The sequence below is a fragment of the Hyperoodon ampullatus genome (genome assembly GCF_949752795.1).
Source record: "Hyperoodon ampullatus genome assembly, chromosome: 11".
Taxonomy (NCBI): domain Eukaryota; kingdom Metazoa; phylum Chordata; class Mammalia; order Artiodactyla; family Ziphiidae; genus Hyperoodon; species Hyperoodon ampullatus.
The window spans coordinates 28232378-28258614 of record NC_136924.1 but is presented as its reverse complement, the minus strand read 5'-3'; the positions used below and the strand labels follow the sequence as shown (position 1 = coordinate 28258614).

The following is a 26237-nucleotide window of genomic DNA, read 5'->3' as shown; positions in this document are numbered from 1 at the left end:
CTCTAGTGACTGCAAATCACAAATACAGAAACTGAACTGTGTAATCCACCCATTTTTTAAGATATGAGTCAAATGGCTTCCAAATACCATTCATTTAAAAATATACGGGCCGCCCTGGTGGCGCAGTGGTTGGGAGTCCGCCTGCCGATGCAGGGGACACGGGTTCGTGCCCCGGTCTGGGAGGATCCCACGTGCCGTGGAGCAGCTGGGCCTGTGAGCCATGGCCGCTGAGCCTGCGCGTCCGGAGCCTGTGCTCCGCAACGGGAGAGGCCACAACAGTGAGAGGCCCGTGTATTCCAAAAAAAATTTTAAATAAATAAATAAATAAATAAGTAAGTAAGTAAATAAATAATAAATAAATAAACAAAAATATACTCTTATGACCACTATTCATCTCACTTGTTAAAATGGGAGTTTCAATATGATTTATGTTTCTTCAGTGATCAAGAAGTAATGGATATTAAAAAGTCAAAGCAGATCTGACTGTTAACTCTCCTCTACCTGTAGATAAACATCCAGTCGCTTCTGAGTGAGATTCATGGTTTGTAGCAGTTTTTCATCCTGACTAGTTGACTGCACATTCTGTTGCTTAGCAACTGCTCTTATCTCCTTCAGGTACTTCTCTCTAACAGACTGGAACCAGTGAAGTGAGTCAAATTCCTGGTACTGATCCAAAAGCTTCAGAATATAAGCCACACCTAGAGTCACCGGCAAAACCAAAACAAAATTACAATGTGTAGACAAGTTACATTCTACTCCACCAATAATTCCTAAAATTAAGCTAACCATTTTGAATTAATCCTCTTTCAAATTACATTTTACAGCGCAAATGAATAAGTTTAGCAATATGGCTTAATTCCTCCTTAAAAACATATAAAGAACTAAAAAAAGGGCCGATCAAGAAGAAATAGCATGGCTATGAAAATCACCTGGAGATAACATATGGCTGTAAAGGTGGGGAAAAACTTCCACTGCTAAATTGACAACAACTAGGAAGCTACAGGAAACTAAATACAAGATGCTCAAACTGTAAATAAAACCACAACAAAAACAAAGCCTAAATATTTAGGTCCAACCACTCTGATTAGCAATACCAAAGGAGCATGAACAACAGTATAAATAATGGTCAATCAGATGACCCAGCCAAAAAATAAACAGTAAACACTGCTCGTGAAAAACAAATCTACAAAGAGCACATAGCTCTATTCTCAAGCGAACATTTTGAAAAATCCATTGTAAGGTAAACATAAAATTCATGAGAAAACAATTCCACTAAGCTTACCCATGGCAAAGCCATCATCAGTAAAGGCAGCTCCAATTTTATTTTTTTTATTCAATTTCTCCTTGCAACTAATGGAATGCTCTACAAAGTTGAGGGTCTAAAAAGATATAACAACATTAGAGAAACAATTGTGCTAAAAAATCTTCAGTTCCTAAAACAGACATTTCAAAAATTATAAACAGGATCTCTTCTAAGCTCCTGTCCTTTTGATCTGAAACATTTCCCTCATATAAATAGCCTCTTGGTGAGGTCATAATCTGTGTAAGTGTATCTCTTAATGGCTCTTCTTTCCAAGTCCTTTAAATATGAGCACTCCCTCAGTCACCACTTAACCCAAGCACAGTGCTTTTGTGTATGGTTCATTCTAAAATATTATGCACACTTAACAAATGAAGGCACTGAGACTTGAATGGTTTAGTAACTTGCCTAAAGTCATACTCTAAATCAAAGTTGTAGTCAGAAAAGTAGGCCTGCTTTACTTAAAAGCTTAAGCACTCTTAAGCATGGCAGTCCTTACTTCTGCCCACCCAATTCATTCTACAGCAGTAGTTCTTACCATATTCTCGGTTTAAAAGGCTTAGTAGTCATTTGGATAAACAAATTCCCCCCCAAAAAAAGCACTTCCCTAAAAGTTTAGCTCCTCTGAGATACCTTATCTAATCATAGCATTTATTCAACAAATATTTACTGAAACTTAATAATAATAATACCAGGCATTATTAAGTAATTACAATAAAAAAATGAATACCATCAAAGAGTTCACACTCTATAGAGCAGCACTCCTGGCAATGACAGAAATGCTGTGTATCTACACTGTCCGATACAGTAAGCCACCAGCCACATATGGCCACTGTGCACTTGAAATGTGTATGGTAAAACTTAAGAACTGAACTGAATTTCTTCATAAAATTTTAACTAATTTACATTTAAGTAGCCATTAGGGGCTACAAAAGGATAGCACAGCACTGGGATATAGAGAGACCTGTTTAAAAATAATTATGGTACAGTGTGATAAGTACTATAATAGCCTACACCGGAAACAAGATTATCAAGTTCCACTTTTTTTGCCTGTAAAACTTACTTGGCAATTAATCACATTTCATAAAATCTTTGTCAACTGTTACTTAAATCTTCTTTAGATAGCTCATTTATGTTTGTCTTCTTTCTGGAATTAGATTATAAACTCAAGGACACAAGAAGAGCGTCCTATACTTCTCTTCTTTGTAGTGTTCGTAATCCCTCTTGTTTTCTCCATCACTAACTGAATTCTGACAGCAGCTCTGCAAAACTAGACTCTTCCTCAATCCCACAAATGGTTTGCCATTGCTGTTTACCATGACTTCAAATTAAAGAAAGATGGTGAGAACTCACCATGAGTTAATAACTACACTATTATCAAAGTATAACTAAGATAGACTCGCCTCCAATCTGACACTTCTATTCATATCTGAAAAGATAATGCCCATCAGATAACTGTGGACATTTTTGCTACATAACAATTATTATAATAGAGCATTAACAATTAACGTATAAAAAAAAACAGTAGAAAGGAAAATGTGTGAAGAAAAAAGCTGTCCATAGACCATCAGCTGCTTTCAATGGATAATATTGGTTCTAATATGTTAGAACATATGTGTTAATTCAGGCAGCAACGTAAAAAGTTATAACTCGTTCAAAGTTAGATGTAATCAAAAGCTACATTTGCTCAGTGATATTTAGATTTTAGAGCTATCCATTTACAAATTTTTTAAGAAAGAGCTTTGTTATAGAAACCTTTATAGAAAAATAGCTCTTATTGCTAATATATACCTCTCTAATCTCTTAACTCCATTTTCCCCACTGCGACAATTGTTTTTATATTGCGATTTTGGTTAACTTGAGCTATTTTTAAGATGCCAACTACAGAATTAGAGCAAAACATACCATATGCTACAACGAGGAAGCACTAAAATTTTAGCTTAGATGTTCATATTTAACTACCAAAAAGACAGAAGTTGTCCTCAAATAGTATGCTTTTAAGAAATACTTCATATTGTAACTGTCTACATTAATCACTTAAAATGACTGTATGGTATACTTCAGCCCAAAGATTATATGGGTGTGTGTGTGTGTGTGTGTGTGTAAAATAGTGTAGGCTCAAGTAATTTAAATCACACTAGGATTTCTCTGGCTGTTATGAACAAATAAGAATCTTTCTGAACTATGAATAAGTCTCATTCCACATAGCTAAGAAGTAAAAATTCTAGGCCGCATTCACTGAGACCATATTTAGTTTTATCTACAACCAGAAAGTCAACAATACAGTCTGTTTGCATTTCCTGCTGTAAAAAAAAAACTGGATCTATTTATTAATACTTTTTCAAAAAATTCATTTTGGGTACTAAAAATACTCACCAGAGGTGGAACAATGATATAGAAATTTCGGAGATGTATATTCTTCGGCCTTCGAAATTCTGGAGCAAAAACATCCACAAGCATTTTGAAATACTCTGTGCCTTCGGCAGAATTTCGTGTGTGATCACTGAGGACTGAATCCAAATGCCTAAAATGCAAAAAAATTATTTACTTGGTTCCTTTCTCAAAAGAAGATGTGGCTTTTAAAATCCACTTCTCATTAGTTTAGATGAGAGCACTCAAAAATGTGAAATATAAAACATCTCTAAGTAAACTTCCTTGGGGTTCAGAATGAACTCATTTTTTTATGGACAGAGGCTAATCAATATGATTTAATTAACTTAGTTCCTAGAACAGAATATGTAGGGCCTCTTGGAACTTTATAGAATTTTGTATTTCTTCTTCTCACAATGAGCCCTGTAGAATTCCATTTCATTGTGAATAAATTCCTTTTCATCTTAAATCTCTTCACTATCACTTCTTCTATACCTCCTTACCTCAACTGAAACCCATCTCCTTTTGAAGAACTTAGCTTCCCACTCAACCTTTAGAAACATTAGCTGCTTTTTCTCCTACATCCCTTATGTACAGCTATTATCACTTTCAAATTATTATTCCCCCACCACTAGACAGTCTTAGAAATCCCTCCTTTGAGACTCACATGATCCAACTATATCCAACTACCCTCTCCTGAAAGCAGGCATCTATAACGGTTCTACACTGCTACACTACACTGCTCTACATTTATTTATCTTGGACTATGATACCTACTCCAGTTCTCCTCCATCATTCTGGAAGACTTAATGTCCATTTAATGTCCATTTAATTCCATTCTGGAAGACTTAATGTCCATTTAGATAATCAATTTGTTATCATAACCTCATAACTCCATGACTTCACCTGCCATGAACTTTCCTTCACTTGATGAGTAAACATTTTGGGCGAGAATACAAAATAGGTACTTGCCATTACATTACATCAGGGGACCCTATAATGTCAGCATGTCCTGTTACTGGTGATGCTAAGTTTGATCACTTGGTTAAGGTGGAATACATCAGTCTCTCCATTGTGAAGATGTTTTTTTCCCTTTGTGATTAATAATCAATTTCTCAGATAATTTTTTCATAGTGAATGAATACTCTGTTCTCCAAAAATGTTTGAGAACCCACTGACGATTTGTCTCATTTCAAGTATTACAGTCATGGTTGCAAAGCTGTTTTTTTCCCTAAATTTTCTCATCCCTTCTGTATTTACTAGCTGGCTAGCACTGTAAAAAAGAACTTTCCCTCTGCTTCTCCAACTTTTCTTATTATCACTATACTCATGGTTTCTTTCTTAATTCAATGTATTATAAGCAATCTCTACCATTATTCTTTTTGATATTCAAATTGTCTCCACTTTGCCCAGGGGTGCCCCTTCATGCCTGAGTCAATAAGTGTTACAATTATTAATAATATAACTTAGTTTTCTAAAGACTTTCTTAACAATTCTGCATGCCTCTCTCAAGTTTTAAATTGTTTTTCAAAATCACCATTTACTCAAGTCTGTAGCTCTGCACTGTCCAATAAGATAGTCATTAGCTATTTAAATTTAAATGAAATAAAAATTTTAATTCAGTTCCCTAGTCCCATGAGCCCTATTTCCAGTATTCAACAGCTACATGTGGTAGTGACTGCTGTACTGGACACTGCTGCTCTAGATTACATGAAAGGAAGGACTAGTATTCTAGAAATACTAGTTGGCAAATAGAAATATTTAAAAAGAGTAAAAAGAAATAAATGAAATGAATTTTATTAATGAGAGATCTGGCATTCTTTTTTAAACACTAAATCCTCAAAATCAGTTATGAACTTTACACTTCAGCACATTTCAATTCAGACTAGCCACATGACAGGTGTTCAACAGTCACATGTATTAGAGACCATGGTCTAGAAGATTCCTTTTAGAGAAGTTGGAAAGACATCAGAATACTGTAGTCTTGAAAAAATTATATTTCATCAACTGAGACCATTACTTGCATAGTAAAAACACTGACATATAAGTTTATATATTACCCTCTAGTCCTGTCTTTAACATTTAAATGAACATATACTTTTTAAATCTCCAAATTTAAATTATTCCAAAATTAGATTACCTAGCTGCTTTTAATGTTTCTTCTGCAAGACCTTCTTCTTTTACTAGTTCTTCAAAATTTACAATATCTTCAAGATCAGGTACAAATCTACATAAGAATTTGGGAAGGAATTTATTAAGTTAAATATGTGAAATTGACACAGATATGAAAGCAGTACTGTAAGACTCAATTTTTCAACTGTATCTTTGGAAAGAATTTTGCGTTTCATTTATATTATTAATATCACCACTTTACCATAATTGAATTTTAGATATATGAATAATCAAATTATCCTTAAAAATCATGTAATCTATAGAACCATTCATGAACTGTACCAATAAATTAACTATATCTTTAAGAGAAATAAAGCTTTTCAACGGTCTGCTGTAGTCTTAAAATTTAGGAAAAAATTTAACTAGTACAACTAATAATTTTCTTCCATACTTGATCTCAAAATATATCAACAAAAAAAGAAAAAAACCCTCTCTACAATATTACTTATAAAAAAGACAGATTTAAATGACATAAAATTTCTAAATGGCATAAACAAGGCAAAAATATGTTTGCATCCATACCTAATGGCATTGCTGCTACAATGAAGGCCACCAGATCTTATCATCCGTACATAGCCCATAGCATTACCTTAAACACCACACAGAAAAAAAATCAGATGTTTATACAAATAACTCTAAGTTCTAATAATCAGGAATACAGTTATTTATAGCAATTACAAGGTTTCCACCCCTAAGTAGCAAGAGATTTTGCTGTATTTTACACTTCAGTTTTTGCTCCATAAAAATAAAACTTACATATTTGTGCACTTAAAATATAAATGTACATATATACATCTATATTAAATATTTTAAAAATAAATGTAACTTTCGGCTGCTCTCGCCTTTTGAGGTGGCCGGTACTCTGTCTGTGGACTGTGTTTCTCTCTAAATAAATCCACTTCTTACCTATCACTTTGTCTCTCACTGAATTCTTTCTGCGATGAGACATCAAGAACCTGAGCTTCCTTAAGTCCTGCAACCACTCGGCCACGTGGGTTAAAGTCCCAGTCTGGGTTTTGGCCAAGACTCGAACCTGGCCAAAACCCACAGTATTCCAACTGAGATCACACACCTGGTTTCAGGACCTGGTTAAGAGCAGGGGTGGCATATACACCCTATATGCACTTGGGAGTGACCCAGGGGGTGCATCTGAAGCCTTGGCTTGGCCATTCTATGGCTTTGTGGCCTTGGAAAAGTCACTTAACCATCCAAAAACTCAGTTTCACAATCTGCATAACACTTAGAGCCTTACTCCGCCCCATTCATTCACAAAGTAGGTTTAGAAAAAAACAGCAAACCGGGCTTCCCTGGTGGCGCAGTGGTTAAGAATCCGCCTGCCAATGAAGGGGACACGGGTTCGAGCCCTGGTCCGGGAAGATCCCACATGCCGCGGAGCAACTAAGCCCGTGTGCCACAACTACTGAGCCTGCGTGCCTAGAGCCCATGCTCTGCAACAAGAGAAGCCACCGCCTTGAGAAGCCCGCGCACCGCAACGAAGAGTAGCCCCCGCTCCCTGCAACTAGAGAAAGGCCACGTGCAGCAATGAAGACCCAACACAGCCAAAAATAAGATAAAACAAAAAAAAATAAAAAATAAAAAAAATAAATGTAACTTTCACTTGTAAAGTCATTAAATGCTGACTACATTTTAAAAAATCAAACACTTTAATGTATTACTATATCAATAATTTCCTCACTCACATTAAGTATGTGTCTGTGTCTCTCACTCTCATACACACATACAGCTAGAAGAGATATTCAGAAATCCTTATTTGATGCCTCCCAAACTAATATCTACAATCTGGGCTACTCCTCTAGGCTTTTTTATCCAATGCCTACACCTACATGTCTAAGAGCAATTTTAATTTAGTAAGTTCAACTCAAACTCAAGATCTTCACCCCCAATTATATTTTCTACCTTAGAAACTGACAATTCTATCCTTCCAGTAGCTCAGGCCAAATGCACTGAAGTCATCCCTGACTCTTTCCTTTCTCTCACACTTTATATCTAATCAATGGGCAAATTATGTTGGCTCTACCTTCAAAATGTAGCCAGAATCCAACCAGTTTTCACCACCTTCACAGCTATCACCCTATTCCAAACCAGCACCACCTCCTGCCTAGAAATGCACTATGCAGTGGCCTCCTGATCTCTCTACTTCCACCTTTAGCGTCCCACCCCTCACAATGTTTCCTTCACATAGCGGCTGGTGGTTCTTTTAAAACTAAGTTGGAGCATTTCATTCCTTTTCTGAAAACTCTACAATAGCTTTCCATCTCAGAATAAAATCCAAATTCCTAACATGGTCATCACAGCCTTGTATGATCTTGCCCCTTGGTGCTGTTCTGATACCATGCCCTACCATTCAGGTCTTCACTAACTCCATTCCAGCCCCTGACTATTTCCCAAAAATTCCAAGCAGACTCAGGCATTTTACATTTACTGTCGCCTCTTTCTGGTATACGCTTTTCCTAGCTATGCATGCACATGGCTTATTCCTTCATGTTATTTAGGTTCCTGCCCATATATCACCTCCTTAGAGCTTTCCCTGAATATCACTAAATAGCACTGCCCAGCCCCACTATATCTCCTTACTCAGCACCTATCATTGATACATTATATATCTCTTTGTGTCTCATCCCACTAGAATGCAAGATGCATGATACAGCTTTTGTTTTCTTCACTGCTCTATCCCTAGAGCCAACATTTCCTACTCAAATGAGATGAAATTACTTGGGAGAAAGAATAGACTAAAAGGTAAGAAGCTGTTAACATTTCACAACCATATATTACAGTACTTTACATACATAATCTCATCTGATACCTTTTAAAACCCTCAAGTAGTATTACTGAATCTATTTTAAGGCTTATCTCAATATGAGAGATGATGTTGAAATGTTTCTTTATGCATCTTAGAAAAATCAAGCATCTAGTGTGATTGTTTTCCTCCAAATTGTCAAACTGGTATCTGACTGATCAAATGTGCTAGTGAGAAGCAAACAGAGAGTAGCAGTTAAGAGCAAACCTCTGAAGCCAGACTAGTTGGGTTCAAATATGGACTCTGTACTTTTTAGCTATAAAACCAAGGTCAAGTTATAAACTTTGTGTCTTAGTCTCCACATCTGTTAAATTAAGCTCTAAAGGGGCAAAGACTTTGTTTATTGTCATAGGTATCACCAGCACCTAGGAACACTGTGTTGTCCTCAATAAACCTGTGGAATGAATGAATGGAAATAACATTTACTTCATAACATTGTGAGTTTTACATGCATTAGAACGTATAAAGCACTCAGAACAGCCTTGGCACATAGTAAATAAATGCTCAATAAATGTTAATGGTTGTTAATTATTTCAGCAGGCAAAGAAGGACTTAGGCAAAAGGACTTCTCACTTTGCTCCCAGCTCTGAGATTCCTTACTCCTTTTCTCAAGAGAGTGAGAGACTCAAAAGCACATTACAATTTTTTATAGGCAGAGGTAAAGAATTTATATTTCCTAAGAAGAGAATAAAGAATAAAATGCTGGAACAAAGTAAAAAGGATAATATGCGCCAACTGCGGAATACATGCTAGTGGCAACAGAGGTGTCGTTATTTTTTGTGTACTGGGGGAAAATGTGTATTTTGATGTGTACTGGGGAAAAATGACTAGCATACTAAGCTCATGATTTAATGATAATTTTAGTACAAAATTATACTTTTAAAAAATATAAAAACATGAAATAAATACTACTACAGGCAGTATTCACATGGGGGAAAAAGCTCATATTGGTGTATGAATTAAGTGAAGTTTTAAGCAACACTGCTCCAGAAAAACAGCTCTTAATTTGAGGCCCATGGACTCTGACTTTGAGCATCTGAACTCCAGTATATTATATGCAAAAATATATGTGAACGTGCATATGGGCACTGTTCTGGGAAAAACAAAAATCAATCCAGAGTTTTCATCAGATTCTCAGAAAGGGTTAAAAACTGTTGCTCCAAAAGTTTACAATCTAATATGTCATCAAATATCACTATGAATAAAAAAGTACTTATTTGAAAATACCTCATTATTCAATTGTTTAAAATTAAAAATGTACTAAGGTAAAATTCTCTAAGTTCTTGTACTAATACAAAATAGAAAGGCCTAATATGTAAACCAATTAATTTATAAAACTTAAGCTAGTGCTCACTGACTTTACTACCTAACTAAATGCTTATAACACCCTTCCCACTAGTAAACTTAAGACCCTTAGAACAAAGGCTATTTGTATTCTCAGCATCTAGAAAAATATCTGGTATAACAGAGCCTTTATAAATGTTTGATAAATGAATGAATGAATCTCAGGAGGCACAATTTTACCAAATTATAGTCAATAAAAATTTACTAACTGCTTGGTGTCTGCAACTGTGAAGAATACAAAACACCTTTGGACTTGGAGCCAAAAAAGTCCCAGCAACGCCACTTCTCTCTCTTGAGTTTCTCTTTTTTCATCTTTAAAAACATGACTACATGCCTATCTCAAGGGTTACCGTGCGGATATTACTAAAGATAATATATGTGAAAAGCTCTAGTAAGCATAAAGTTTTTTAATCTAGGATTATTTTTAAACGCAGTTCTTGTTTTTAAATATAGTATTACACATTTCAGAAGACAAGTTCTACTTGTAAGCAGAAGGACAACTCAAGAAATTATATATAAATATGAAATGATGTAGCATAGAAAAATTATTAGTTAACTTTTCACATAAACATTTTAAACCTTTGCGTTTAGGCTTAACTTTTAAAAGTCTAAAACAGTGCCTTGAACAGAGTAGGTACCCAATAAATAGTTACCAGTTGACTATTTACCATCAGTATGGCCTTTGAGATGAGTTAGTTATTATATTTTTAATTTAACTGAAGAGCTTATTCACAAAAATATTTATATTATTTTATTTATAAATATTTCATTTATTTAAATTAATCCACAATCTCTCAATTATTAAGCACCAACAGTCTAATCATACTTGAAAAACTTTTGGTAAGAAAAGGAAATTATTAGTGGAATAAAGCTGAACTCAGGCACTCACATATTAAGTTTATTCGTATGAGATACTTAATATATGAGATAGATTCTTGGGATTTGTACGTTATTTCCCAACACTTTTACAATAACTTACCAATTTGGCTGATGAGTTGCCTGAACTGATCAAGGTAGCTTTGTCCCTCTGGGGTTATTCCAAGTTTTCTGATGCCTCGATTGAATTTTTCTGCTCTTTCAAAAGGATACTAGAGAGATAATTTGAAGACTACCATTATTAACAGAGACCCCTAAAACATAAAATGCCTACCATGACAATACGACTGTCCTTTCTAATTTTGTATTTCCATGTGCTTAAAAAAAGTCACTGAAGTCTAATGACAAAAAATTTATAGCACAAAAACTACCAATATTCAAGGTCAATACAAATTAAATAAGGAGAATAATTATTAATGCCGCCAAATTTAGGTTTTCCACCAACATTATTTGTCTCCCTAGACCCAACTACTCTGTCAGATAGATAAAAGAAATCAATTCCTCCTAGAAACATTTGTTCAGAAATGTGTGACCAAGTTTCCATGGCCTGAGAAGTATCAAGGACTTACAATTTTTCAAGTCTTAGCCAATTAAAAGATTTAGAAAATTACTCATTTTATATTAATAAAAAATGGAAACAATACTTATCCAACAACACTATTATTATTTATTTCTCTAAACACTAGTAACTTCTGTTCCAATAAAGATGAGAGTGAATATAATTTTGTACTGATAACTGTAATCTGTAATTTTAATAATTATTTCACCAGAAAGTAATATTTTGCTGCTCTGACACTGAAAAGAACTATCAACTAGTGTATAAAAGGGCTGGAACTAGGTGATGCTTAAGACAGTTCTGGATGCGGCAAATCAAACGTAAGATCCATCTAAGCCTGTTGGTTCTCCATCCACATGGCTATATGCCTCTGTACTGTTACCGCTTGCAATTCTTCATTTCACTATGGGAAAACTTAGCCCTGAGGGTGAAGGGAAAATGACATTCTTATAAATTATAGATGGGACTGTCAGTTGGTACAGTATTTTTAGAGTACTTGGCAATATGTATCAGAATTTTAAATACTCATTTTCTTTGCCCTTTTCCTCTTCAAGGAATCTGTCTTTCAAAAATATCTGAACACACAGATAAATGTTCAAAGATGTTATGTGTAGCACCGTTTGTAACACAGAAAAATCAGAAAAAAACTAAATATCCACTCAGTAGGAGAAGGTTAAAGGAGTTACAGTATACATCGTTACTATCAACTCTTTAAAAGAATGAGGTAGACCTATAAGTACTGACATGTGATAAGCACACTGCAAAACAGTATGTTTAGTTTTAGTCCATTTTTGTTAAGGGAAAAAAAGCAATATTTGTAATGCACAAATACATGTTTATCACACAGACATCTGGAGGGCATCACATGACACTGTTAACAGTAACTGCCTCCAGAAAATGAAACTGGAAGGAAAGAGAAATGAGGGAGGATATTTAGTTTATGCACTCCATATTGCCTAAATGTTACAAAATGAGTATGTTCTGCTTGTGTATTATTTTAAAATAAAGAAAGGTAACACCTGACTATATTGATCATTTAATTTTTCCTTACACTTTTGTTTACAGTGAATGCAAAGAGTAAGAAACTGCAAGGGAAAATATAGAAAATAGGAAGCCAAATCAAGGAGACGTTATGTGAAAAATAATAAAGGAAAAAAAAACCCAAGAGAGTAACTCATAATGAATTTTAGCATAAACATTTGCCATACAGGCAAACCTTGGAGATACTGCAGGTTTGGTTCAAGACCACCACAATTAAGCAAATATCGCAATAAAGTAACATGTATTTTTTGGTTTCCCAGTGCATACAAGAGTTATGTTTACATTGCACTGCAGTCTATTAACTGTGCAACACCGTTATGCGTAAAAAAAAATGTACATACCTTAATTTAAAAATACTTTATTACTAAAAAATGCTAACCATCATCTGAAAACACAGGTTTGCCACAAACCAATTTGTAAGAAAGGCAGTATCTGAGAAGCACAATAAAGCAAAGCACAGTAATATAAGGTATGCTTATATACTCAACAGTTGAATCAAACTACCTTAAAAAGAATATGTAAAAATACCTTATGATCATTTTGGTCCTTGATTTCCCTGAAAAACCGAATATCTTTAATCAATCTGGATTTGATATGTTCATCATACATAAATTGGCTAAATATATAGAACTTCTTTTTCAAAAACTGGTAGGTGAAATTAACCTATAAAATTAAAATTTCAAAAATTGGAGAACGTTATGAAAATTAATTTCAAATCAATATTACTGAATAAAATAATCTATGTACAGTCTAATTCATGTTGGACCTGAAATATTTAAATAAATGAAGGTTTTTTTGCCCAAGTTTACAGAGCTTTCTAAAAGCTCCCCTTAAATATTTTTATGACACAAAAGGAAAAAAGAAATTTAAAAAATGGAAAATACTTTCATAATAAGACTAAGAGCTATAGTTAGAATCATAAACCAGATTTGACGCTCTAGTTTTCAAGTCATAAACCACACTCAGAAGCTTCTATGTTCCACCATTCATAAGATTACTTATTACTAATCTACGTGTCTAAAATGATACTAAAGTAAGAAACATGGTGCTCTTTGACCTTTCCTGAAGGAAGAGAGTAAACATTCAATTACTTATCCATAAATATTTTGAGCACCTCTTATGTGCAAAGCAATGTGCCTGCTCTCATGCTAGACATGGTCACCATCATGAAGTGTATATTCTAGCAGGACAGGCATTTTAAGACAAGTATGTGTTAAATAAACTATTATATCTCAACTGCAATAATTTCTAAAATGAGAAGTATAGGTGTTCTGAGAATGGGTTAAAAGGCCCTGACCTAGACTCAGAAAACACTGAAAAAGTAGGATTGGAGCTGAGATTAAAGTCAAAATAACAAGATTAATTCGGACCTATAGATGAAAGCCTTGTACTAATTTCCATCCCCACCACCCTCAAATATTACTACTTATTTTTGCATATGTATGCCCTTTTAACAGTCTTCATCACCCAGTTATAGAAATGCATCCTTTCTCAGAACTTTTCTTGTGGCTTAAACATTGCTTTTTCTTGATCTCCTCAGCAGCAGTAGTCTTAGAAGTAGTCTCTTCTTTACCCTTTCCATTCCTTTTTTTTCCACACACTTATTTATTCATTCATTCATGGCTGCGCTGGGTCTTTGTTGCTACGCGGGCTCTCTCTAGTTGCGGCGAATGGGGGCTACACTTCGTTGTGGTGCGCAGGCTTCTCATTGTGGTGGCTTCTCTTGTTGCAGAGCACGGGCTCTATGGCGCGTGGGCTTCACTAGTTGTGGCGCACAGGCTTAGTTGCTCCACGGCATGTGGGATCTTCCCGGGCCAGGGCTCGAACCCGTGTTTCCTGCACTAGCAGGCCGATTCTTAAGCACTGCACCACCAGGGAAGCCCATATCCTTTCCATTCTTAAGAGTAGGTAACTCTGCCAGCCCCTGATCTTACTTCTTCTATGCTCACCTCATCATCACCAGACATCAGGAATTTACATTCATTAGTGTGGTTAACTGATTAACAACTGTTTTTCCTGCTAGAGTACAATTACTACGAGAGCAGGAAATGTCTGTTTTTCTTATCCCAGTGCCCAGCACAGTGCCTGAGACACATAAAATATGAGCATAATTATATCTGTTACATGAATGTTTGACAGATGAGGCCAAAGAAGAGTTTGATCCTTAAAGGTTCAGAGTTTATTCATCCTGAAAGGCTCAGACATCTCTACATGGATGACTCCTTGTTTTAAATTTGAAACTCTGACTACCTGTGGCCCCTTCCTCTATTGATAACCACTAACACAGAGCTCCAATCACATTACTTATCAGCTCAAATACTTCAATGGCTTCCCCACTACACTAAAATGGTCCCTATGTAACTTTCCAGTCATGTAACTTCTCCCTATCCCCTTACTCCCAAATACGCTTAATAACACTTTATTATTTAAACACTTGCATTCTTCTTTCCTCAAGGAGAAACTGTGGTCTGAAAACCAGGTAAATTTAAAGACTTCTCTTTTTCCATTGAAGGAAACATAGCATATAAGCTCAAATGATTCTCGCAAGTGACTGAATGCTCATTTCTAAGAAGATTCAAGATATTTTTTCAGCAAATTGCTATTTTTATGGATATCAAATAACTAGTAAACGCCCTCCCAAAAAAAGAGCATGACTGATGTTAAATAAACTATCAATGATTTGCTTTCAGAAGCAACTTATAGAGAATATCAAACAATCCACCCAGATATATACTTATGCTGATGTCCTCAAATCTCCAATGTTATTTATGATGATGATCTTAAGATGGTAAAACATTCAAAAGTGCCTTTTTTTTTTAAGATTTTTTTTAATGTGGACCATTTTTAAAGTCTTTATTGAATTTGTTACAATACTGCTTCTGTTTTATGTTTTGTTTTTTTTTGGCTGCGAGGCATGTGGCATCTTAGCTCCCCGACCAGGGACCAAACTTGCACCCCCTGCATTGCAAGGCGAAGTCTTAGCCACTGGACCGCCAGGGAAGTCCCTAAAGTGCCTTTGAATTACAAAGCTTCCATCACATCTAACACAATTTCAGTGACAGACATTTTAATTATACCAAACAGAAAAATGGAGATTAAGGTATAATATAAACAAGCAATAATGTATATTTACCAGAATATTTGATGAAAAAAACTACTTTTCAAACTACCAAATTCAACAGGGGTCTATTACCCACACAACCTCCCTCCCAGAAGGTTCTTACTGTTGTATTCATGATTCCCGTGCCATGCGTTCGAATTGAATTAGCAATATGCCGGATGTTAATAGTGTTCAAATGTTTGTTATTGCTTGTTCGTTCAATAAAAATCTGTAATGAAACAAACATAATCAATAGCAAACACTGGCCAGTTAACCCAAGAATTTTACAATTTTATTTTATTAAAGATAATTGAAAAGTCATTCAAAAAGATAATACAGTCAAAGCAAAGGAATAAACAAGATGATCTCTAAACAATTATTTTTTGTCTTCTTTATTTTACTAACTTGCGCTACTGAGAATCAATTCTTCAAAGGCCCCTCAGCCTTTCTACATTAAAAAAATTTTTCTTCCACACACATTATGGTCACCTTATCCTTGACAAAGGAGGCAAGAATACACAATGGAGAAAAGACAGCCTCTTCAATAAGTGGTGCTGGGAAAACTGGACAGCTACACGTGAAAGAATGAAATTAGAACAATTCCTAACACCATACACAAAAATAAACTTAAAGTGGATTAAAGACCTAAATGTAAGACCAGACACTATCAAACTCGTAGAGGAAAACACAGGCAGAACACTCTATGACATAAATCACAGCAAGATCCTTTTTGACCCACCTCCTAGAGTAATGGAAACAAAAACAAAAATAAACAAATGGGACCTAATGAAACTTAAAAGCTTTTGCACAGCAAAGGAAACCATAAACAAGACAAAAAGACAACCCGCAGAATGGGAGAAAATATTTGCAAACAAAGCAATTGACAAAGGATTGATCTCCAAAACATACAAGCAGCTCATGCAGCTCAATATCAAAAAAACAAACAACCCAATCCAAAAATGGGCAGAAGACCTAAACAGACATTTCTCCAAAGATATACATATTGCCAACAAACACATGAAAGGATGCTCAACATCACTAATCATTAGAGAAATGCAAATCAAAACTACAATGAAGTATCATCTCACACCGGTCAGAATGGCCATCATCAAAACATCTGCAAACAATAAATGCTGGAGAGGGTGTGAGAAAAGGGAGGGAACTCTCCTGCACTGTTGGTGGGAATGTAAATTGATACAGCCACTATGGAGAACAGTATGGAGGTTCCTTAAAAAATTAAAAATAGGGCTTCCCTGGTGGCGCAGTGGTTGAGAGTCCGCCTGCCGATGCAGGGGACATGGGTTCGTGCCCCGGTTCAGGAAGATCCCATGTGCCGCGGAGCGGCGGGTCCGTGAGCCATGGCCGCTGAGCCTGCGCATCCGGAGCCTGTGCTCCGCAACGGGAGAGGCCACAACAGTGAGAGGCCCACATACCGCAAAAAAAAAAAAAAAAGAAAAAATTAAAAATAGAACTATCATATGACCCAGCAATCCCAGTACTGGGCATATACCCTGAGAAAACCATAATTCAAAAAGAGTCATGTACCACAGTATTCACTGCAGCACTATTTACAATAGCCAGGACATGGAAGCAACCTAAATCTCCATCGACAGATGAATAAAGAAGATGTGCCACATTTATACAATGGAATATTACTCAGCCATAAAAAGGAACAGAACTGGGTTATTTGTAATGAGGTGGATGGACCTAGAGTCTGTCATACAGAGTGACGTAAGTCAGAAAGAGAAAAACAAATACCATACGCTAACGCACATATATGGAATCTAAAAAAATGGTACTGATGAACCTAGTGGCAGGGCAGGAATAAAGATACAGACGTAGAGAACGGACTTGAGGACATGGGGGTGGGGGGAAGGGGAAGCTGGGACAAAGTGAGAGAGTAGCACTGACATATATACACTACCAAATGTAAAATGGATGGCTAGTGGGAAGCTGCTGCATAGCACAGGGAGATCACCTCATTGCTTTGTGACAACCTAGAGGGGTGGGATAGGGAGGGTGGGAGGGAGGCTAAAGAGGGAGGGGATATGGGGATATATGTATACATATAGCTAACTGACTTTGTTGTACAGCAGAAACTAACACAACATTGTAAAGCAATTATACTTCAATAGAGATATTAAAAAAAATTTTTTTAATAAAAAAAAATTTTTTCTGAAACTCACTCACTTGATTGTTGAGATTATAGAGGTATCGAGACACAAATATATGAATGTTTCTCATAATTTCCAAGACATCCAGGCCCTACAAAACAATCCACAAAGAAGTTCTAGTATTATTAGTTTAAAATAATCAGACATATCAACATAGTGACTTACTGCTTATACCAAGTCTCCCAATATTTTTAAATTATTTTAAAGAACAACTATACAGAAAGTACAACCAAAGGTTAAAAAGAGCCTTCTGACATGTACAGTTAGGACTATCTGCTTGGGGAAATCTGACTGCTTGTTATTTTATTCCTTTAGTGTAGACAGGAACTGTTAAATTTAAAATTTCAAAGATCCAGGACTCAATCATTTCACCGCCACTCTTGAGAATATGTGTCTTCCCAAGGATCTTTTCTATATTTTTTGCAAAGTAAACTAATGGCCAGATTATAAAAATAGATTTTAGAATCTATTTTAGATTCTAAAAGATTCTGAAATAATAGCCAGATTCTGGCTATTATTCTATATATAATAGCCAGAATATGTGTATTATATATAAACAGTATACATTTATAAAATATATACTATTTTTCAGGCATTGTGCAAGGTTCTTTATATGGAATTCTCCAATATGAGGTATTATTCTTAACTCCACAGCTGAAGAAAATGAAGCTAAGGGAGTTCCGCAAGGAAGCTAGGAAGAGGCAGAACCCAGGGATTTAAAAAAATCTAATTCCAAATCCTTTGCTTCTTTTAATCATACTAGACCACTTTTAATATACAAGTTACCTAATAAGAATCCTTCATTCTTCAGTTATTACTCTAATACCTAATGGTATCATACAAACTGTTCCATAGTTTTTCTAATTGGGGCTCAAAGTAATATCACAATACCCCTCTGATTAAGCTTTTATTATAAATTTTCTCATGTTTTAATCTAAAAATTTATTTACTCATTTTTTTCTCCCACATGAGTTGAGACTGTTTTTATTTTTTTTTATATCCCTAAATGTAGTTCAGTGTCTAGCATGTTTTCAGTAAATATTAAATTTATAAATAAATGAATGAAAGGATATACAAACTGATCCTGCAATTGGTCCCTATATACGCAGTAAGATGAATGAAAAATTATGATCCTCAACTTTTGGAATTGAATTAAGATTTTTTGGTAAATATTATCTGGATTATCTTAGAAAGAATTATATGCAAATTAACTGAAAACAAACCTTTGCACTCATGAGATACTGCCACACTGTAAATTAGCTTATTGAATTAGTAAACCTAAATACTTGTTTGCATTCCTCATTTTAAGACAAATACAATTACATAAATTTAACCAATTTTCTAAGATATTAAAGCTTATATATTGTATCTAGGTTTAAAATCCTTAACTGTCACCTTGATTAAACTTTTTAAAATTCGGCAGAAGTCACCTCACTATCCCAACATGTTTCTGAAAAGCTGTATATAAATCTATGTATATTTCAAATTTTCAACAAAAGGAAAAGTATAAACATTTGGAAGGCTGTGGTAAATTCTTTCATAAAGCAAATTAGCACCATCTAATTTTTTATTCTTCTCAAGTATGAGGTTTTTTCTTGGAATATAAACATGTACTAAATAAAGTAAAAAGAAAAAATTTTTCTTAGAGAAATACTGTTATCATGCTATCATCAGACTATACCAAGAACAGTTTATACTATACCTGTTCCAAAGTCTGACTAGGAAGATGTGCCTCGGTCATAACCAATCCATAACGCTGAGTAGCTAAATTTCTCATTTCACTGTAAGTGGCCCAGTCGTGAAGAGCTACTGTTGTTAGATTGTAGAAAGTCTTGTCTAGGTAGTGAGTTACATAAGCTTAAAAAAAAAAAAAAATCAAAACTTTTCTGATTCATGAACAGTAGGAAAGGAAGAGAAATGAAACTAAAAACAAAACAACTTGTCTTTGAACATTAAATTTCTTCCTTTAAAATGATGTGCTAGGAAAATAAAAATGAAGAAACAAAAAGGAATTCAAGAATAAATGCACTAATACAAAGAAAGATTTTCTCAAGGTTTCGTTTTTGTCATCTGCTCTTTAACAGGGCAAACAGATATAGAATATGACCCTAAGAAGGAAACCAGAACACTCACCTCGAATGTCAATGAAACGATTGAAAAACCGAATTGGATTCAGAGAGAAAAAGAGGGCCAGGTCTTTCATGCCAACTTTGAAAGGGTTTCTGTCATCCAGCTTTAAATGAGTATGCACAGAAAGTCGCAGGTCCTTCTCTATTTCTTTGCACAACTTGTCCAGCAAATGCTATTCACAAAAAAATTGCTATCTTAATTTTTCAAAATAATATTCTAATTGTATTATTCTTCTAAGTGTCTATGTTCTCACTGTTAGAGCTTTAATATCTGTGCAATGATGAAAAAATTTGTCAAACTGGTTTAAGAGTCTAAATACTTTATGGTAAAATATTATTTTATTGGGAGAGTGAAATTATTTTGCTATCTATTGAAAATCAAAGATTTTTTTTGACCAGGGAGCAGTTAGATGAGTTCTAATGAATTCATTAGTATTTTAATTATAACACCCTTGAAAAAAAAATCAAAAGCTAACGTCTGATGGCTTCATTACAAGGAACATGAATATATAATATAAAGCATAAAATTTACAGAAACTGGCAACAAAGGAGGAAAGGTCCTGAGAATATGCAACAGAGAAAATTTTTTAAAAGCTTCCTTGTAATAATCATTAAAAAGAAATCACAAAACTCATTGAGCTAAAGGCAATGAAATTAATCATTTTTTTCTGGTGTACCATGGGGTTCTAAGTACTGGCCAGACATGTATCGTATTTTCTAAATACAAGTATTTAATATGAGAAATTATATTTTAAAATTTCACAATTTAATCAAACCTATATAAGGTTTATATTGTGAAGTTTACTCATTTTTAATTCCTCCCTCCATATAAAAATACTGCTAGTTGGAAATTTAATTTTAAAGATATCAGTGTTTATAATACACACTTCATTAAAACAGGGACGGATGTACTATATTGCACTCAAATTATCTGTTACACAATAGGCTTTAAACTTTTAAATATATTTCAGTCATTAGCTTTCCAAATGAAATTCAATAAAACATTAATAGTTAAGTTACCTTAACTGTATGACCATTAGCTGCAGACAATAGTCAAACCAACTTTTGCATTTGCATTCTTCTAACAAACAGAACTTTAAATTCAAATATACTAGTTACTAAAGTAAAAAAAGGCTTCCCAAATTCCTAATCTGGATTTCTATATTAAAAATTAGGAATTAAAGACCAATTTAGCACAATAGTGGTAGTTCTTTGTGATTTACAATAATAATCTTAAATTTGTGAAAGCCTGCTTCAATCCAAAAAGTTTTTCTAAACATTGCATTCTAGACACGTTTTAAGCTTTTCAATCTCAAAATATGTTACCTCATTTAAAATTTCCATGATTTCCTTGTCATAGCAATCCAGAAGTACTTCGTAGGACTCTAAATGCCTTGCATGCATCATAGCAGGTACACAGTCACGTAAAGCACTGAACATGTACTAAGATGAAAAGTAGAATGTACATGAATTAGAAAAATTACATTTCTAAATTATGTTACAAAGGTTAATTACCTACCTTAAAAGACAAAACCTCAATCTGAAGGCTTTTTTACACATGACCATCTTACTTTCCTAAGTAAGAGTCGAATTTTATTCTCTGAAGCGTATACTTTAAGTATACAAAAAATTCACATTAACTTATCCTTTTCCTACCTTGATCATTCAAATACACTCATTTCCATAAAGAAATGGAAAGATCTGAACAACATATAACTTACTGACAAATAAGTCATATTATTTTGACACAAACTAAAACCCAGTGCAATGAGAATGATTAGGAATATGAGGGGAAGAGTGAAATATATATTAATTCATTAGTAGCAATATAAAATTTATCTAAGACTATATAAATTTTATGGAATATGCATAGCACTGTTAAAAAACAGCATCAGCAGTTTTAAAACAGTTTATTAAATGATCTATTTTAAAATTAATTAAAGTGGTTTACACAGTGACTAAAAAAATGATGGGTTTATTCTTTACATTATTTTTTACTTACATGTAATCTGGCTGCATCAACAGCATTTTCATATACATCATCTAAATAAATTGGGAAGACAGCTCGATGCCAGTATAAAAAACAACAGTCACACTGTGTTTGGACTCTACAATGTAAAGTAATAATTAGTGGTACCAAAATTGAAGTAACCCAAAAAAACAATAAAAGGAATGACATTATATATCATAAGGGTAAAAGCTCTTACTCCTTTTTTTGTATTCCTTACATCATTTAACCCAAAATTAGTATAGAAAAGCCACAAAATAAATATTTTTCCAATTGAACAACAGTAACAAAACACTCCAATACCCGACACTGTCAGAATTCTGCAAATACACTTCAGTTTTAAAGCATACTTAAGAAACAATATAGGGTGGGATAGGGAGGGTTGGAGGGAGGCTAAAGAGGGAGGGGATATGGGGATATATGTATACTTACAGCTGTTTCACTTTGTTGTGCAGCAGAAACTAACACAACATTGTAAAGCAACTATACTCCAATAAAGGTATTAAAAAATACATACAGATAACTTTTAGAGTTTAAAATAAATTTATTTTCAATATTATTTGATATGACTAGACTTAGAAGACCTGCATCACATGCACCTGTCTCAAAGCTGAAATGGAGACTTTTCAAAAAACTGTGACCAAAACAATGACAACAACAAAAACCAGTCTCACTCAACCTGTTTATAATCTCTGCTAAGTGACTATTTCACACATTATCGGGCAACAAAATGATCATTAAGTATCTTAGAGTAAAGAAGGCTCAGTATTTCTACCAAGGGTCGAAAGTTAAATGCCACTAACTACAAAAATCTGAGCTTCTCAGAACAACAAAAACATCATGTTACAAATATGAGCATTAAATACAAATTGTGCTGAAACCTTAATTCGGCTGGGAATCAAAATTCAGAAGACCCACTTTCCCATTAAGAAACTTATTGCTTACTTAATAAAAAGAAAACAATGAAGCCACAGGAGCTATATAAATAAGCCTTCCAAAACCTAATTCATCTTAGTGACTAGCTAACCAACAATGTAATTCAAATTCATGCCCCAAATAAAATTACAGAAGACTATGTGAGATGGCTCTAAGTCTCTCACAAACAGATGAAGTCTTGTTATAAAGCAGCAATTTTAAGTCCATCAGAGATACGCATCACAACAATCACAATATGTTCCAGGGTCTGCCAGATGCTGTAAGGGCTATATCACATTTTCTCATGTGAGTTCTTCCAAAAGCTACATCCTTAACTGTAGAAGCAAAGTTAAAGAAATATGGTCGCTTGTCACAGTCTACTTTTAGTCATGCTAAATAAGTTATGAACAGGAACTAATGGTCTACCTAAGTTATATTCCTTGTCTTGCTATCCTTAAAAAAAAAGAAAAGCCCTGATGTTTCCATTACCCCTATCTTTTGAGTATCACTATATATACCTACTTACCTTTCTCTAAGTTCACTGATAAGATCCAGCTTTTTCATGACTACTTGAAGTGGAAAGAGTTCTTCATCTTTAAATGTTTTCTATCAGGGAGGGGAAAAAGGCAGAGAAGTTGCACTTGAAAGACAGGTTTCTGAGGTCAGTAATAAGGGAAGTGTGAAACCTCAGATCTCATTTTTATTCCATAAATAATAGCAACACACTTACCATTTGTGTGCCAACACTTAGTGCCAAAGAAACAATAAGTCGTCGTTGCTTTGTGCTTGGTCCATTTAGAGTGTTTTCAGCCAAAACTAGAGCAGAGAGCACATCAAGACGCTGTTCACTATATTTTTTGTCAGAAATTACTCTTTTCTTAAAGATAAAAGAAAACAGGAAATATCAGCTTTAAATCTGAGGCAATAACAAAAGACGTAGAAGAAAAATTTCTCAGTTATCTTTTCCATGATTCAATTTAAGAGCACTTAGACAAATACTATCCCCGTTCAGTTTCTTGTGATAATGTTAGATGCTTTACTGCCATAACATTATCACTGAGCACTGTCAGGGACAGGAAATTACTAGGCATACTTCAAAATTACCGTATTAATGTAATAAGAAAATCATTTCTTAAAAGAAGATGCATCATATTTTTAAAATGCATAATATGTCATTTTTTAATAGAACTGTGTTAATGCTGCAAATCCAGAGTAAAGATAACCCTGATCACTCTAAGTAAAATCATAAAATACCATGGAGATTATAACCAAGAATACTGTGTTAGAAGAAATGGAGTACACAGGTTTAACTAGAAAACACAAATAAAACAACAGGAAGGACAAAATGGAAAGATAATATAATTATGCTGAATACATACGAACTTTCATACCTTGGCCACAGAAATAGAATTAAGAGCCTGATGCTGAAGGTGCTGCGTTATATGAGAGACTGAATCAGCCACAACCAGGCTTCTCCTGTAGAACATATGTTCTATTGCCTAAAAAGAATCACAAGTGATTTTATGAAAATCAACTCAAAACATTTAGGTAAAATTACAGCATATCTTTATGACCTTGAGCTAGGTAAGACATTTGTAAATGAGATGCAAAAAGCACTACCATAAAGGATAAGACTGGTAAATTCAACTATATTAAATTAACAATTTCTATTTATCAAAAGTCACTATAAAGAAAATTAAAAGACAAGCCAATGTATGAGAAAATATCTGCCACACACAAGGGATTAGTACACAGAATATGTAAAGACACCAAACAAATTAAACACTTTTTTTAAAAAAAGGCAAAAATTTCAATAGATAACTGAAAAAAAGACATGAATATATTTTTCACAAAAGAAACACAGTTAACAGTATTAGACAATCTACCATCATTAACAATCAGGGAAATGAATGTTAAGTATAAAATCATTTATAAACACCAATGTGCATGTGCGCACACACATAAACACACACAAAAGGCCGATGATACCAATGTTGGCCAGTTAGGGAACAATGGGAAGTCTAATATATTGTGGGAGGTGTGTAAACTGATAAAACTACTTTGGAAAACAATCTGGCATCATCTTGAAAAGCTGGTTATGTACATAACACAGAACCCAGCAATCCACTCACAGGTATACAATACTTCAGAAAAACTTCTGCACAATTACACCGAGACATATACAAAAATGGCAACATTATTTATAATAGCAAAAACTGGAAAAAAAACCCAAAAGTCCATCCCCAGGAAAGCTACACAGTAATGAAAATTAATGAACTACAGCTACTCATCCCAACATGGGTAAGTTCAAATAAAAAATTTTGAGTAAAATGAACCAAGCCAAAGAATATATGAAGAATACATTAATACAAATTTCAAAAACATAACTAAACAATGAATGGTTGATAGATTCATTCATATGTGGCAAACTAAAAAGAAACAAGGGAATGATAAAATTCAGGGCTGTGGTTCCTCTGAGGAGGTAGGATAGGATGCGATCAGGGAGGGACAACACAGGGGCTTTGAAAATATTGGAAACATTCTATTTCCTAAGTGGGATGATATGTTTTTAAGTGTTTATTATTTTTTAAATTATGCTTATATATTAGATATAAGATATATATGCATCTATACATATATACACTTCTGTATTTGTATTTCATAAAAAATAAATATAACTGGTAATACCTTAAAGAAAAAAATGCTAAAAATCCAAAGACACAATCTCCAAACTATCTTTATTTCCTAAGCAAATCTAAAGCCACTATTAGCAGAAATTTACTAGCAAATCTTTATTTCAGTTTTTACAAAAAGTTAAAAGTGGGCTCTCCTGCCTGTAAGGAGTTTCTTTTTTTTATTTATACAGAGTATACTAAGAAGCATTTTACCACATTTTCAAAAGTATTCAAATCCCAAAATTATAACACTTTCTCTAAATTACAAAATAAAGAGCCTCATGCTGACTAGCCTCATATGCATTTGAATACTGTAAAATAGTATTAACATCTCATGTATTTTTTTTTTTCTTTGCGGTACGCGGGCCTCTCACTGTTGTGGCCTCTCCCGTTGCGGAGCACAGGCTCCAGACGTGCAAGCTCAGCGGCCATGGCTCACAGGCCCAGCCGCTCCGCGGCACGTGGGATCCTCCCGGACCGGGGCACGAACCCGTGTCCCCTGCATCGGCAGGAGGACTCTCAACCACTGCGCCACCAGGGAAGCCCGTCTCATGTATTTTTAAAACTCATGCAACATGCTTAAAACTTCCGTGAGTAAAACTTTACCAATACTTAGGCTAACCTTTTCATTGTCCTTCTTTTCTCTTTCACTACATGTTAACTTTTAATGAAGTTTATTGGCCATTCATAGAAAACTACTCAGAAATTTCTTTCAGCGGCTAATTCCGTTATCCAACTGAGCGATAAGTATACTTTTCC

The 26237-nt window shown here is 34.4% G+C and overlaps 1 protein-coding gene across 2 annotated transcripts in view; it reads right to left on the bottom strand.

Annotated features, from left to right (window-relative positions):
- The window catches only part of WASHC4 (WASH complex subunit 4), a gene marked incomplete at its 5' end in the record, with an annotated part of 53698 nt that overhangs the window by 2272 nt on the left and 25189 nt on the right, over positions 1-26237 (bottom strand). For both annotated transcript variants that reach the window (XM_079714402.1, XM_079714403.1), the window contains 16 exons: positions 502-698; positions 1283-1379; positions 3677-3824; positions 5811-5897; positions 6365-6431; positions 10984-11092; positions 13006-13140; positions 15702-15806; positions 17768-17842; positions 19454-19608; positions 19885-20053; positions 21207-21323; positions 21883-21988; positions 23330-23409; positions 23534-23680; positions 24195-24302. In XM_079714402.1, coding sequence (XP_079570528.1) covers positions 502-698; positions 1283-1379; positions 3677-3824; positions 5811-5897; positions 6365-6431; positions 10984-11092; positions 13006-13140; positions 15702-15806; positions 17768-17842; positions 19454-19608; positions 19885-20053; positions 21207-21323; positions 21883-21988; positions 23330-23409; positions 23534-23680; positions 24195-24302 — 1902 coding nt within the window. The remainder of the gene's footprint in view (positions 1-501; positions 699-1282; positions 1380-3676; positions 3825-5810; positions 5898-6364; positions 6432-10983; positions 11093-13005; positions 13141-15701; positions 15807-17767; positions 17843-19453; positions 19609-19884; positions 20054-21206; positions 21324-21882; positions 21989-23329; positions 23410-23533; positions 23681-24194; positions 24303-26237) is intronic.